Genomic DNA, 14,596 nt, shown 5'->3' with positions numbered 1-14,596 from the left:
ATGACCGAAACTTGTATTGCCCAATAAAAGAAAAACGAGGGATTCCTGGGTGGCTCAGTCAGTTAAGGGTTCAACTCTTGGTTTTGGCTCAGGTCATGATTTCAGTGTCCTAAGATTGAGCCCCATATTGGGCTCCACACTCTGCAGAATCTGCTTGAGATTTTCTCCGTCTCTCCTTCTGTCCTTCCCCATCCTTGCATGCTCTTTCAAATAAATTAATCAATTAAATCTTTATTTAAAAAAAGAAAAACTACAGTAACCCTCTTTAAGAGTACCTGCATCTCTAAAAATTAAAAGTGGTAAGACTCTGTAACAACATTAAAATACTAGTACATATTAAATACATGTAAGATGCAAGAAGTGCTTATAACAGGTCCTAATGTATTTTTTGCATATTAGCTCATTTAATCCTCTCACCACTTATTAGCTATTTGACCTCAATCAAGTTATGTGATCTTTCTGTGCTTCAGTTTCTTCATCTGTAAAGTAGGAATCACGGTAACATTTACCACAGAACATTCTTTGAAGGATTAAATGAGTATGTGCAACGTGCTTAAATCAGGGTCTGACACATAAGAGCAGTATCTGAATGTTCTACTGAGAGTAGCAGGAACAAAATTAGAGATATGTGCGACAAAGGCGAGGTTGTCTCTTCAGAGTTAGAACTTTATATGGTGATTATCAGGCAATCACTGAGGGAACATCCCTATATAGGGGTGCCCACAGAGTGTTCTCAGATTAAGATGGCACAGTGAGCTGGAGGCAGGAATGATCGACGCAAAAAATTTTACTATTGTAAATACAGTCGGAGAAGACAAGGGCCTAGGGTTGAAGGATAGCAGCAGTAATAGCAAGGAAATGTTAAAGTCATTTAAATGAAAAAATCCATGGGCCCCAGTATTGCACTGGAGCAAGAAATAAGAAGTAAAGGCTGAGTCAGAAGAATACTTCAACATTCTGACTGAAATAGGATACTCAGAAAAGCAAACCAGTCTTATAGGGGAAATATTTACCAAAAAATCTACAAAGTGGAGATAACAGAAGCAAATTTGAAAGCCATTTGTCTAAGGTCCACAAGTTTGTCACAGAATAAGAACCCAAGTTTCCTGAATGCTATCTAGCCCTTTTAATCAATAGATTATCCTAGTTTTGCATATAATCATGTAGGAATTAGTTTTAAAAATAAAAACAGCAGCATAGATACACATACACATAAGCAAACAAACAAAGAGACTGGAAAGATATGCAAAACAAAATTTAATAGAGGTTTTTCAATCATAATTACACTTGATTTTTCATTTCTTCTTTGCCTGTGTCCATTTAAGATTTTTGACTGTCAAAAGACTATTTTTGTAGTTCAGGGGAAAAGTGAAAAAAAAAAAAAACAAAAAACCATCAAAGTTTCATGAGAATTCCCATTCTATATAATTCTACATTTGCTTCCTACATGGTAAGATTAATTCTGCGATTTCTCTCTCTTGAGTTTCTAGGGGCGCCTGGGTGGCTCAGTGGATTAAAGCCTCTGCCTTCGGCTCAGGTCATGATACCAGGGTCCTGGGATAGAGCCCCACATCAGGCTCTGCTCAGCGGGGAGCCCACTTCCCTCTCTCTCTCTGCCTGCCTCTCTGCCTACTTGCGATCTCTGTCTATCAAATTAATAAATAAATATATATATATAAGATATATATATATATATATATATGCACATATATAAAGAGTTTCTAAAAAAACATATATATCTCTCCGTACCTTCCCCTGCTGCCCAAGAACCATCTAAATGCTCACAGTGAAAGAAAGGATACTCACCTTCATAATCTCTTATTGAGTCTTCTGTCCGGACTCCAGCCATGTTATATTGGCTGCTCACAGACTGAGAAAGCATTCCTTCTAATCTCTCCAATGTGGCTTGGCCTTCTGCTGTTAAATGGGATAATCCTTCTTCATAGGTATAAAATGTAGGGATGTCTCCCTGCCCTTGTTCTAAATAAATAAGATGCTTTTAAGCTATTATAAAGCAATTAGAAAAACATGGATAATCAATAATGCATTTACTGAAGATAAGGTACAGTTTAAAAAGGCTTCCAGGGAAATATTTTTCAATATTTATTTAACACACAAATGTAGGTCATCTATTGAAAATAAAGACACAAAGAAAATGTCTCTACCCTCTAGAAGGAGAAGGGATTCCAAAAGATAATGAGCCAGTAAACAGCAATTCTCAAAAAATCAAATGTCCATGAACTAGAGGGAATTTTATAGGTAAGTGCAAATTAATATGATACTAATTTGTACTGATAGTTTTTTTTGGATTAAAACACATGCTCCGGGACTCCTGGGTGGCTCAGAGGGTTAAGCCTCTGCCTTCAGCTCAGGTTATGATCTCAGGGTCTTGGGATCGAGCCCCGCATCAGGCTCTCTGCTCAGCAGGGAGCCTGCTTCCTCCTCTCTCTCTCTCTGCCTGTCTCTCTGCCTACTTGTGATCTCTGTCTGTCAAATAAATAAATAAAATATTAAAAAAAAATAAATAAAACACATGCTCCTTTTAAAAACTGAGAAATTCTGGAAAATATAAAAAGGATAAAAAATAAAATCATTCAAAAATCTCATTGGAAATGAGAATGTGTTTAGATATATTCTCTAATTGTACCTCCTCCTGTATTCTCTAAATGTATCTCCTTCTCATAGAAGGAAAACTCTAGAACCGAATTTGTCTCAGGCCAGGAAGTAGGTACATATGGAAGAAAGGACTTTGGACAGCCAGATCAGTGGACATGAAAGCAGTGGGTAAAAGAAAAGAGAACAGCAGGCACCTCACGTTATAAGACTACCAGACTATGATGGTATTCTGGTCTGGAAAAGAGAAATAATCTTAGATAAATGACGTATGGTTCTCGGGGGAGAAAAATGATTTTGGTAGTGAGTTGTTTGAAGGATTATGTTAAGTAAAGCTGTAGGTGATAAAGTTTTCAAGTGGTGGAGGGAGAAGGCTTGTTCTCTGGGAGCAGGTACATCAACTTAAAAGATTCTCCCAACCACCCGCTTTCTCATCTATTGTTTTCTTCCCCTCCATTTATCTCTATTCATTTTCTGCTCCCAATCATACCTACTTTTTACCCGCAAGCTTGCAAAATCCATCCATTTTTCCAGTTTGGCTTAGACATGAACTGCACCATTCACTTTTATTAATAACCACACTATATGAGTATTTAATAGAAATATAAAGAACTATAATCCCATACCCTTAGTACAAATAACTGGTTAAAATGAAATAAACCCACATTTAAGAAAATCCGTTTCACTAACCATGTGCTTCCACATCATATTCTTCTCCATCATAATCATCTGAGTCTTCATCCTCAGGATCAGGATGCAAAGCCTGGCATTCACACATTGCAGTGAACATTGCCTCCACTGAACAAGGAAATTGTAATGAACATTCTTTTCTGGCCAGTGTAGAGTAAAAATTTAATAATATAACCAACAGTGTAAATTAATTCAATGGGTAGACAAGAAATATACCAGAGTCTCACTATTTATAAAACCTGCTAAATTCCAAGGAGAATCAATCTTGAAAAGTACTTGATGGAAATGGACAAGTCACAAAATAATAGTTCATTTTAAGATAATGTTGAGACTTCTTCATGCCTGGCTGGGTTTTCTGAGAAAAAGAGGCAGTGTCTTGATCAGACTGCTGGTATCAGGGTGAAGCCCCTTTCAGTTCATAGGGCTCTTTTCCAGCTATCCTGGCATCTTCCACTTTGGTACTGCCAAGACCCTTGCCCTCTATCTGGCAAGATTCAAAGTCAATAGCATCAAGTCAATAAAAATAACCAGATCTCTCCATTCACAAAACACACCAAATAACGTGATGTCTCCGATACCACTACACTGACAATCTTTGATATCAATAGGTATCTGGTCCTCAATGATACGTTAGATGTTAGGATGAAGAAAAAGCAACGGAACAGAGGTAATGAGGCTAAAGGTAAAAGTGTATGTGTATGAGGGGTGGGATGCTTGGTATGTAAAGGGAAAAGAATCAATTCTATAGAATACTCACATGCTGATTTATCACTAGGCACAAATCTGAATTCAGCAATAGGTTCAGCATCATCATCACTGTCTTCTTCTTCTTCAGTAACAGATTCCTTTGATTCTTCTAGGAAGGGAATAAAAATAACTTTTTAAATGATGTTTTTTGTTTTGGAAAAAAAGAACCCTAAAATAATTTCATAAAGGATGCTTACTGATGTATCTAAACACTGCAATACAGTTTTTACTTCATAACATGGTTATTTTAGAGCTAAAAAAGACCGTGGGCAGACTCCCTGGTCTAGTCACACTGTGCCTTACTGAACTCTAAGGATCCCAAGCCCCCTTTGAAGTCATGGTAGGGGTGAGGAAACCCAAACAGGGCTCTAACAAGTATAGTTCCACTGTCATCTGCCTCTCCTACCTTTCACCATGAAACAAAGGATTCAGTAGCAGTTTGTAAACCACTGATGTGATTTATCACCAATAATTTACAGATGAGAAAACTAAGTCCCATAAAAGGTAGCAAACCAAACAGATAAATTACTGAAGTCTGTAGGCAAGAAAAAAATACAAATGTTCAATAAAGAGAACTAGCACAGGCTGCTGATGGAAGCAGGAACTGCTACAACTATTCTGGAGGTATGTATAGCCTATGACCCAGCAATTCCTCATCTATGTATACATTACGTACAGAAGGAGTTTATACATAAATGTTTACTGAAGTACTGTATGCACTTGTGAAAATTTTAAAAATAAATGCTACTTAAAAAAACAAACAAACATGTATTGTAACCCGGTCATGTTATATTTTATAGACAGCAATTAAAAAGGAACGAATATTTTTATGTATCAAAACTCCTAGATTAAAAAATGTAACCAAGTGAAAAAACCAACTGCAGAATATATATAAATAATACCATTTACTTATTAAAAGTTTAAACACAAAACAAAACCATTATATTGCTTATGGATTTTATACATATTCAGTAAAAAATCTAAAAGCTTAGATGGGAAGGACACATACCACCTTTAGGACAATGTTTAATTTGGGAGACAGAGTATGGAACAAAATGGAAAAGGTATGAAAAGGATTTCAAAGGTACCAATACAGCTCTTTATATTTTTTTAAAGATTTATTCATTTTATTTTACTTTATTTAAAGGATTTTTTAATTATTTATTTTACACACACAGAAAGCTTAACTTAGTTAAAAGCTTATCACAGATGCTTAACTGACTAAGCCATGCAGATCTGCCTAAAGATTTGTTCATTTTAGAAAGAGGGAGAGAGAGTGCAATTGGGGAAGAGGGGGAGAGGGATAGGGACAGAAAAAATCTCAAGCAGACTCCCCGCTAAGCATAAAACCAGACACTCAGCTCCACCTTAGGACCTGAGCAGAAATCAAGAGTCAGACACTTAACTGACTGAGCCTCCCAGACACTCCCAGTTTTATTTCTTTAAAAGACTAATATGAGGGATGAGTGGGTGGCTCAGTCAGTTAAGCCACTGCCTTTGGCTCAGGTCATGATCCCAGGGTCCTGGGATCCAGCCCTGCATCGGGCTCTCTGCTCCAAGCCTGCTTCCTCCTCTCTCTCTGCCTGCCTCTCTGCCTACTTGTGATCTCTGTCTGTCAGATAAATAAATAAAATCTTAAAAAAAATTAAAAAATAAAAAATAAAAAAAAGAACTAAATACTACAAACCCCTCATTTTTCTGGATGAAACTTAGGCTCAGAGAGACGAAAATAACTTGCTTACCAAGTTAATGACAGTCTTATTCAGTGTTTTTTTCTCTTTAGCTGTCTCTCTAACCTTGAACTCTACCTCTCTAACCTAATTTTCTAACATACATCTTTGCCCAAAGCTAATACTCTCCACTATTTATGGGCATTTCACACCACGATCTGGAAATGACTAGCAAGGTCACCTCTAAGTTTTGCAATTCTATGAATGAATGGCTTACACTAAGTATGAAATAATCTTGTTTATAAAATCATAGTTGTACTTATTTGGAAAGTGAACTTTATGCCCCAAACCTCCTCATTTGGAAGTCTTACTGCAACCCAAGGTCAACAACTTTTTCTTTTCCTTACCCTCTCTTTCAAACTTCACTAGACTTTTATCTATCTTTGCACTTTTTCCAATGGCAAGTGTTCAAAATCTTTTAGCAAAAATATTTTCAGATAGCTGAATCAGGCAGGACTGACGAGACAGGGTTGCCAAAAGCCCTAAAAGTTATTAGATAATTTAATGTCACACTAATTATAAGTCACCATCTTATATCTGAAATGATATTAAAATCCTAAATTAAAGGAGCAATCGCTTAACAGGCAAACTCACAGGACTGTCTCTTATACACTATTTCGAAAGAAAGGCAACATTTTATTATTTTTATTATTTTATTTATTTTTTAAGGTTTTATTTATTTATTTGACACAGAGAAAGAGAGAGCATAGGCAAGGGCGGGAGCAGGGAGGGAGAGGAAGAAGCCGAAAAAGTGGGGCTTGATCCCAGGACACTGGGCATGACCCGAGCTGAAGGCAGATCCTTAACCAAATGAGCCACCCAGGTGCCCCACACCCCATTATTTTAAAAGCACAAGTTCAGTAAAAGTGTAACAAATTGTCCTTTCAGTTACAAAGCTCTGCATTTCTACAAAAGTTGAGCATATTAAACTGACACAACATAAGAATAACTTCTCACTTAGTTACACTTAAAAAATTAAACACAAGTTTTAATTTTGTGCCTAACTTGTTTCTCATTTGGAATTCTTACAACCCATTGTCAACAATCCCCCAAATGGATTTTTTTCTCTTTCTTACCCCTTCTTTCATCACTTTCACTAGATTTTAATGAATCTAATTATTTCAATAGCAAAAATTGGGAATCTTGTACTATAGGGTTTCTCAACTTGGGCACTACTGACATTTGGACTGGGTTAATTCCTGATTGTGGGAGGCTATCCTGTGCCTTGTGGGGTGCTAAGTAGCATCTCTGGTCTCTAACTAATAGATGTCAGTAGCACTCTACTCCCCTTCCAATCATGACAATCCAAATGTCATTGCCTAAAGGAGGGGGGGGCCACAACACTGTCCCCTCACTGAGAACCACTTCTCTAATAAAACGAAACAAAAAACCAGGTTCTACACTAAACTCTTGGAAGCACAAAGTATACTGATCTATGCTTCTAAGGGTGCTAAATATAAATGCCCTTACAAAGAGAAAGAATAAACAATTCAATGTAAGAGGAAAAAGTAGAAATATAAATCCACAATAAATGAAAAATTCTAAGTGCAAATACATAGAAAATAAAAAGTACTGTCCAAATTATTTTACTGAGTTAAAATTTTGCTTAATAATCTATTACCCAAAATGGGTCAATGGCTTGAATATTAATGATCAAGACCGTTTTTTTTAAATATATGACATTTAATATTCCACCAAAGGAAGCTCAAGATTAGATTACACCATACATACCTCCAAATTTGGCATTCACCATAACATACAAATGCTCTCGTGGATAGGCATTTAGGTCCCTGGACACCGCATGCAAGCTAATGGTAGGATATTCCAGTGAGAATCCTAATCCAGAGCCATCTAACCAAGACAGGCGGCTGAAAAACAGGTATAAAGTCGATTATTTTAAGAAATTAAATCCTAATTTAGCCCTAAAGTTTATAAAGATTCAGCTTGGACAGTTTTATGCATGTGAATAAATTCAAGCTTAGTGTTTAGAAATACTCCTTTTTTTTGCCCTAAAGATTTTTTTAAAAAATTTATTTAACAGAGAGACACAGCAAGAGAGGAAACACAAGCAGAGGAAGTGGAAAAGGGGGAAGCAGGCTATCTGCTGAGCATGGAGCTTGAGGCGGGGCTCGATCCCCTCCCAGGACCCTGGGACCACAACCCAAACTGAAGGCAGATGCCCAACAACTGAGCCACCCAGGCACCCCTAGAAATATTCCTAAAATAATGAAATTCAGCAGCAGGAATTGACTTTCTTTAAAACCAATTCTGTTGGGGCGCCTGGGTGGCTCAGTGGGTTAAAGCCTCTGTCTTCAGCTCAGGTCGTGATCCCAGGGTTGTGGGATCGGGCCCGCATCAGGCTTTCTGTTCAGCGGGGAGCCTGCTTCCTCCTCTCTCTCTGCCTGCCTCTCTGCCTACTTGTGATCTCTGTCTGTCAAATAAATAAATAAAATCTTAAAAAAAAAAAAAATTCTGTTAAGTTCTCTTCTCCTCTAGCTAAAAATTAAAAAAAAAAAAAAACCTTGAAATGCAATTTCTTAAGTCACATGTGTTTCTATGCCTTTCATCCTGGTTCTTATCTGGAATGTCTTCAGGTGCCTTGCTTTTGCAATTCCTCCTCAACTGGTTAAGTCCCAGCTCCTCCTTGAGTCCTCCCTCCAATTACTCCAGTACATAATGATGTCTTCTTTTTCTGAATTGCACTTATGCGCAGTAATAAGCCATTTAGCACTTAACTCTGTGGTAACGAATCTCAGATGTACCCTGACAGAATATGAGCTGCTTGACGGAACCTGTCATATTCCTTTATTTGATGTTCTTCAAAACCACTAGCATTAGTGCTCAGCATATAAGTATGCAATAAACTCTTGGGAGTCACTTAATTTCTCCACAACTAAGACATTAAATGACATATACATGAAAAGACTAATCATACTTACCACAAGTTAGATAATACTTATCCCATTGAAAGACTTGAAGCCTTTCAGTTATTCTGCAGCTTTAAAAGAAAGCCACAAATAAGAAAAGTCTAGTTTTCCCTCAAAAGTGGCCAAATGCAAATATTTTATTGGTATAATAAAGGAAATATATCACCAAAATCAGTATGTTGAGTTTTGAGTAAAGGCTGGCTAATTTTTTGGCAATACTTCCCATATTTTACCTTAGTAGGGAAAAAAGTAGCAAAAAGATCCTTAAGAGACCACACAACAAAAATGTTAATGGGGCAAAAGTTAATGAAATATAGTGGCTGCACAGGAATGGAGACAAATGGAGATTGACTGCTAATGAGTGCCAGTTTCTTTTGGGGTGATGAAAATATTCTAAAATCAATTGTGATGGTTGCACAACTCTGTGAGTAGACTAACAACCACTGAATTGTATACTATGTGAATTATCTCAATAAAGCTTTTATTAAAAAAGAAATTAATACAATAACACCCTCATATCATTCTACTTTTTATATAATTTTTTTTCAAAATATTTTATTTATTTATTTGACAGACAGAGATCACAAGTAGGCAGAGAGGCAGGCAGAGAGAAAGGGGGAAGCAGGCTCCCCGCCGAGCAGAGAGCCCGATGCAGGGCTCAATCCCAGGACCCTGGGATCATGACCTGAGCCGAAGGCAGAGGCTTTAACCCACTGAGCCACCCAGGTGCCCTCTACTTTTTATATAATTTTAACAAGCCTGGTTGTCTAATTTCTAATCAAGCAAAAACAAATACAGTGATGAACCTAGGACTCCCTTGGGCAAGAACAATGACAGCCCAGCATTCTGAGACCACTCACATTCCATGTAAGGGGAGGATGAACTTGACATCTTAGTCCCCCTAAAGGAAATCCATGTCTGAGAACACAATTAAGTGTATATAATACATGACCCTCACTTATCAAAAGCAAAAACAGAATTAGATGGTGTGAAAATGTGTACAACTCTGTAAGTAGATGAAAATGCAATGACTCATACACTAAAAAAAGCAAAAGTAGGATAAGATGCACTGTCATTTGCAAGGATTTCCATTCAACATATTTATTAAAAAAAGAAAAAGAAAACCTGGGAGGCTTAAAATGATAAATCTTAAGAAGCTTAAAGAGGTAAGCTCGAGAAATGATTTTCCAGAATGATTCATTCCATTAGTTTCAAAGAAATACATTTTATTATTGCAATTGGATTGTGTGTGGTATACATACATATCTTTCCTGTCCACTGCTTTCTTCTTCTTTTTTCTTTTTTTTTTTTAAAGAATTTATTTATTTATTTGACAGAGAAAAATCACAAGTAGGGAGAGAGGCAGGCAGAGAGAGGAGGAAGCAGGCTCCCTGCCGAGCAGAGAGCCCGATTTGGGGCTCCATCCCAGGACCCTGAGACCATGACCTGAGCCGAAGGCAGAGGCTTTAACCCACTGAGCCACCTGGCGCCCCGCACTGCTTTCTTCATAATGGGGAAATGAAATAGTGCTCACATATCAAAGAAGTTATGCTAGTCCTTTACTAGAACTCTATTATTTTAAGCAAATAAACTGCCTTTTCTCACCTCAAAAATGCCCCAGTATCATCACAACTCAAAAGTGATAGTCCAAATTTGGGTATCCAAAATCATTGCAAATACCCAGAGCCATAAAACTTTAATAACTCAATTAGAAGATGGAAAAACTGAAATATAAAGTGGACTCACTGCCTATCAAATTATGGTCTTCATTTTTTTTTAAGATTTATTTATTTGAGAGAGCTAGAGGAGAGGGAGTGGGCAGGAAGAAAATCCCAAGCAGACTCTCCACTAAGCCCCACCAGGCTTGCTCTTAACAACCCCAAGATCATGACCTAAGCCAAAGTCAAACCAAGAGTCCGGCACTTAACCAACTGAGCCACCAAGGTGCCCCTATGGTCTTTACTTTAAAAAGCACGTAACTGCTTTGTAGTTCCTTATACATGGACATGGATATGCACTCTACAGAACAGAAGCAAATTCCACTCAAAAGCAACATTTACTCTGATCGCCATGTTCTTCTTCATTTTTCCACATATTCTAGAAGAAAGGCCCTCCCAAACCAAAATATCTAATTAACTACACCCAACCCAAAGAAGCCATGAGTCACAAAAGGGAAAAAACAATTAGATAGTAATACAGAGGAACATTTTGCTAATTTCTAATGCTTCTGAACAAGTATGATCATTATACCTTATTCCTGGCATGAGGTGAAAAACATGAAAGAGATAAGAGGTTTTGATTTTGGGTTGGCTTAACTATTTGTTTTAAAATTTACTTTGGCTTAAGATATATTTTAACTACCTACTTTATCCATTTCAAATGCTCTATTTTGAATAATTCATGCCTCTGATCCGTTCCCCACCTGGGTAAAAAAGTCAATTTCCTATGAAAACTCAACTTTGAAAATAAGCCCAAGAGTTCTCTATCTCTCAACACACATCTGAGAAACCACCTAAAATTAAATCAGACCCTATCCCTCTTTACCGAAAATCCTAAAATAATTTTCTCAAAGCTTTTGGGCAATAAGCCAAACTCATAGAACATGCTCCTTCTTCAGCTTTATTATTTGTCCACTCTTTTCCCTTCATTCCCTCAGATGAAGATGGTGTGTGTATTATATACTCTGGCACACACTAAATATTGTTTCTCACCCTTGCCTCTGAGCATCCTGTCTCTTCTAAATAGAACGTTACCCCTTAGCCCCACCTCATTCACCTGGCTGTTAATCCTCATTTGTCATATCCTTTAGGAAACCTCTGTTTGTTGAGGCCTTGATTCTATCAAGACCTGGAAATGCCTGGGGGGAAGAAAAGTGGAAAGAGACCAAGAAGGTAATGCTAACAAAGAGTAAAGAGTGATGAATATAGCTGTCCATGGTACTCAGAATATTCTATTCCTCTTTTCCTTTTTTTAAAGATTTTACTTATTTATTTGACAAGCAGAGATCACAAGTAAGTAGAGAGGCAGGCAGAGAGAGAGAAGGGGAAGCAGGCTCCCTGCTAAGCTGAGAGCCCGATGCGGGGCTCGATCCCAGGACCCTGAGATCATGACCTGAGCCAAATGCAAAGGCTCAACCCACTGAGCCACCCAGGCGCCCCCAGAATATTCTATTCTTAACCTAGATAGTGGACATACAGGAGTTGGTTTAATTATAATTCTTTAAATCACCCATATATAATGTATATTCCTTTTTGTATGTATATTTTACAAAAATATTTTTTTAAAGAAGATAAGAGATTTCTCAGTGAAAAGCTGATATGAAAATTTTTTAAACGTATGACCTTAAAAGAAGTTTCTATTTCTTCAGTGTGATAACTATATTGTGATTATACAGGACAATGTCCTTGTTCTTAGGAGATTTTTGCTGAAGTATTTACAGACGAATGGACAACATGCCTGCAACTCTCAAGCAGCTCAGAAAAAAGATAAGTGTGGTAAAATGTTAACAACTGATGAATGTTTGTCTATGTGTATTAATAAACAACACTTGAGATTTTTCTTTAGGTTTGAAGCTTTTCAAAATGAAAAGACAAGCATAGGGCCTTGTCTTCCTTCCCCCAAACAATAGTTATATTATAGAAAGTTATATTATAGATTATATATATATAAAGTTATATTATAGAAAGAGTCAATATACAGAGAAACCATGGAGAAAAAGGGATGGTGTAGGGACTAACAATCTATCTGTGCTGCACTCTCCGCCGTTTAGAATTGCTCTCCCAAGATCATTAAAGATCTCCTTGTCATTACCCAACAGATGCTTTTCAGATTTTGACTGCTTCTCCCTATTGTCTGTTCTCAAGTCTCTTCTTCCATACCTATCTTACTACAGATATGCCTTGGCCCTCTTCTCTTCTGGGGTATCTAACCTATCCCCCATGAGTATACGCTAACCTTTACACTAATGATTTCCTAATCTCTATGGTTAATACTCTCCCAACACACACACTCTTGTGTCCAACTAATCACACATGTCCAGACCAAACTCATTATTTGCACCTCACCCCCAACTTGCTTTTCCTCCCATCTGTATTTCCTCTCTCAGTGATTGGTCAAAATTCCTAAGCTGTCCTCAATGTTTTAGACTTCCCTCAAACCAACGGTTCTTTACATTTTCTTGTGTCCTCTGTGGTAGGCAAAAATTTGTTTCCCCCAGGACTTTCAATCCCCCAGTGTCAAGCCTATGAATATATTGTCACATGGCAAGAGAAAACCTGTATATGCAATTAAGGTTGCTAATCAGTTAACAACAGAATGGAGAGATCATCCTGGATATTCTGTGTGGGTCCAACGGAATCACATGAGTTTTTTTTTTTTTTTAAGATTTTATTTATTTATTTGACCTAGATCACAAGCAGGCAGAGAGACTGGGGGAAAGCAGGCTCCCCACTGAGCAGAGAGCCCGATGCGGGGCTCGTTTCCAGGACCCTGAGACCATGACCTGAGCCGAAGGCAGAGGTTTAACCCACTGAGCCACCCAGGCGCCCCGGAATCACATGAGTTCTTAAAAAGGAGAGAAATCTCCCTGGCTGTAGACAAAAGTGATGCATCAGTAGAAGTCAGACAAATTTCAAGGATGCGAAGGATTCAATGTGTCATTGCTGGCTTGAGGATGACTGAAACCACGTAACAAGGAAATAGGGACCTCAGTCCTACAACTACGATATTGGAGACACATCTGTCTTACGGCAAAAGTACAGTGCTCCAGGAGGCCAAATAAAAGGGCAAATCCTCCTAGGAATGGAAATGGGAGTCAGAAATGGGAAACGAGAAATGGGAGTCTCAGTCTCTCTTGGATCTGATCTCAGCTTGCGTAGGGTTGAGGATGTTCCTCTCCCCATCCACACCTACAGAAGAAAAGCCGTACTTCTTAACCAAACTTTTAACATCCTCCACAATCTGCTCTAAACTTAGATATTCTGCCCAGGGCAACACCTTCCGCACCTTTTTACAGGAAAGACAGGCACAAGGATGATTCTCAACTCAGAGGCTGGAAACTCAAAACCTTAAAACGAAACCCTGAAAAAAGAGCGACGCACTCAGCAGACGTCGGGAAAACAGACACGTAAAAGCATAATCAATGAGAGAACTCCGTGTGAGAAAGAGGAAGACTCGGGAGAAAGGGACACCGGAACAATCGAGTCTTCGCCCCGGCAGAGGCCCCCCTGAGGCGCCCCGGAGCTCGCGCGCTCCACCTCTCAGCAGCCCGCGAGGTCGCGGTCTCGCCCCCGCCCCGCCACTCAGCCCGCGCCAGCAGAAGGAAGGCGGCGCGCAGGAAACCGGCACAAGGGAACAGGGACCCTGCCTACCTCTCAGCGATGTACAGTGTGCCGGTGCCGAGGCCCTTGCCGTTCAGCACAGCCTCGGTCTCTGGCTGCTGCTGCCGAAGCCCTTCAGCCGAGCCAGGCGGCGGGAAACTTCTGAGGAAGCTCATTGCAGCAGGGAGCGTGGAAGGAGACACGAACCGGGAGGGAGCTGAAGCACGTCGGATGTAGGGGCAAGCCTCTCCCCGCCCCGCCCCGCCCCGGAAACAGTGGCAATCACCCCGGAAGAGCAACTTAGTCCGCCCCGGAATTTGAGCCCCATCCACCATAGAGATGAGTCGTTCGGGGGCGGGCTCCCGGAGGCTTGAGAGGACCCGGCCGCGTGGGTCACGTGACGCCCTTCTCCGGGCCTCTGCCCCGTCGCCGTTTCTGAGGCTCCGGGCTTGAAAAGCTGAACTTTCTCTCCGACGTCCTAGTCCTGCGTCGTCGCAGCAACCCTCTGAGAGCGGAAGCACAAGGAATGATAAACTCTTTTTTCTACAAAAGAGGAAACAGAGGCCTGAGC

General features: G+C 39.2%; 1 protein-coding gene across 3 annotated transcripts in view; it reads right to left on the bottom strand.

Moving 5' to 3' along the window:
- The window catches only part of CLNS1A (chloride nucleotide-sensitive channel 1A), a 41,834-nt gene extending 27,597 nt beyond the window's left edge, over positions 1-14,237 (bottom strand). For all 3 annotated transcript variants that reach the window (XM_032852995.1, XM_032852993.1, XM_032852992.1), the window contains exons 1-5: positions 14,077-14,237; positions 7,512-7,648; positions 4,061-4,159; positions 3,304-3,411; positions 1,807-1,980 (exon numbers count right to left, since the gene is read on the bottom strand). In XM_032852995.1, the coding sequence (XP_032708886.1) occupies positions 1,807-1,980; positions 3,304-3,411; positions 4,061-4,159; positions 7,512-7,648; positions 14,077-14,201 (643 nt within the window). In that variant the 5' untranslated portion in view covers positions 14,202-14,237. The remainder of the gene's footprint in view (positions 1-1,806; positions 1,981-3,303; positions 3,412-4,060; positions 4,160-7,511; positions 7,649-14,076) is intronic.
- Positions 14,238-14,596: the final 359 nt, after the last annotated feature.

The sequence above is a fragment of the Lontra canadensis genome, unplaced genomic scaffold (assembly GCF_010015895.1).
Source record: "Lontra canadensis isolate GAN:19392208 unplaced genomic scaffold, GSC_riverotter_1.0 scaffold7, whole genome shotgun sequence".
Lineage (NCBI taxonomy): Eukaryota > Metazoa > Chordata > Mammalia > Carnivora > Mustelidae > Lontra > Lontra canadensis.
The sequence above is the reverse complement of the archived record's forward strand: the minus strand, read 5'-3'. Positions and strand labels throughout refer to the sequence as shown.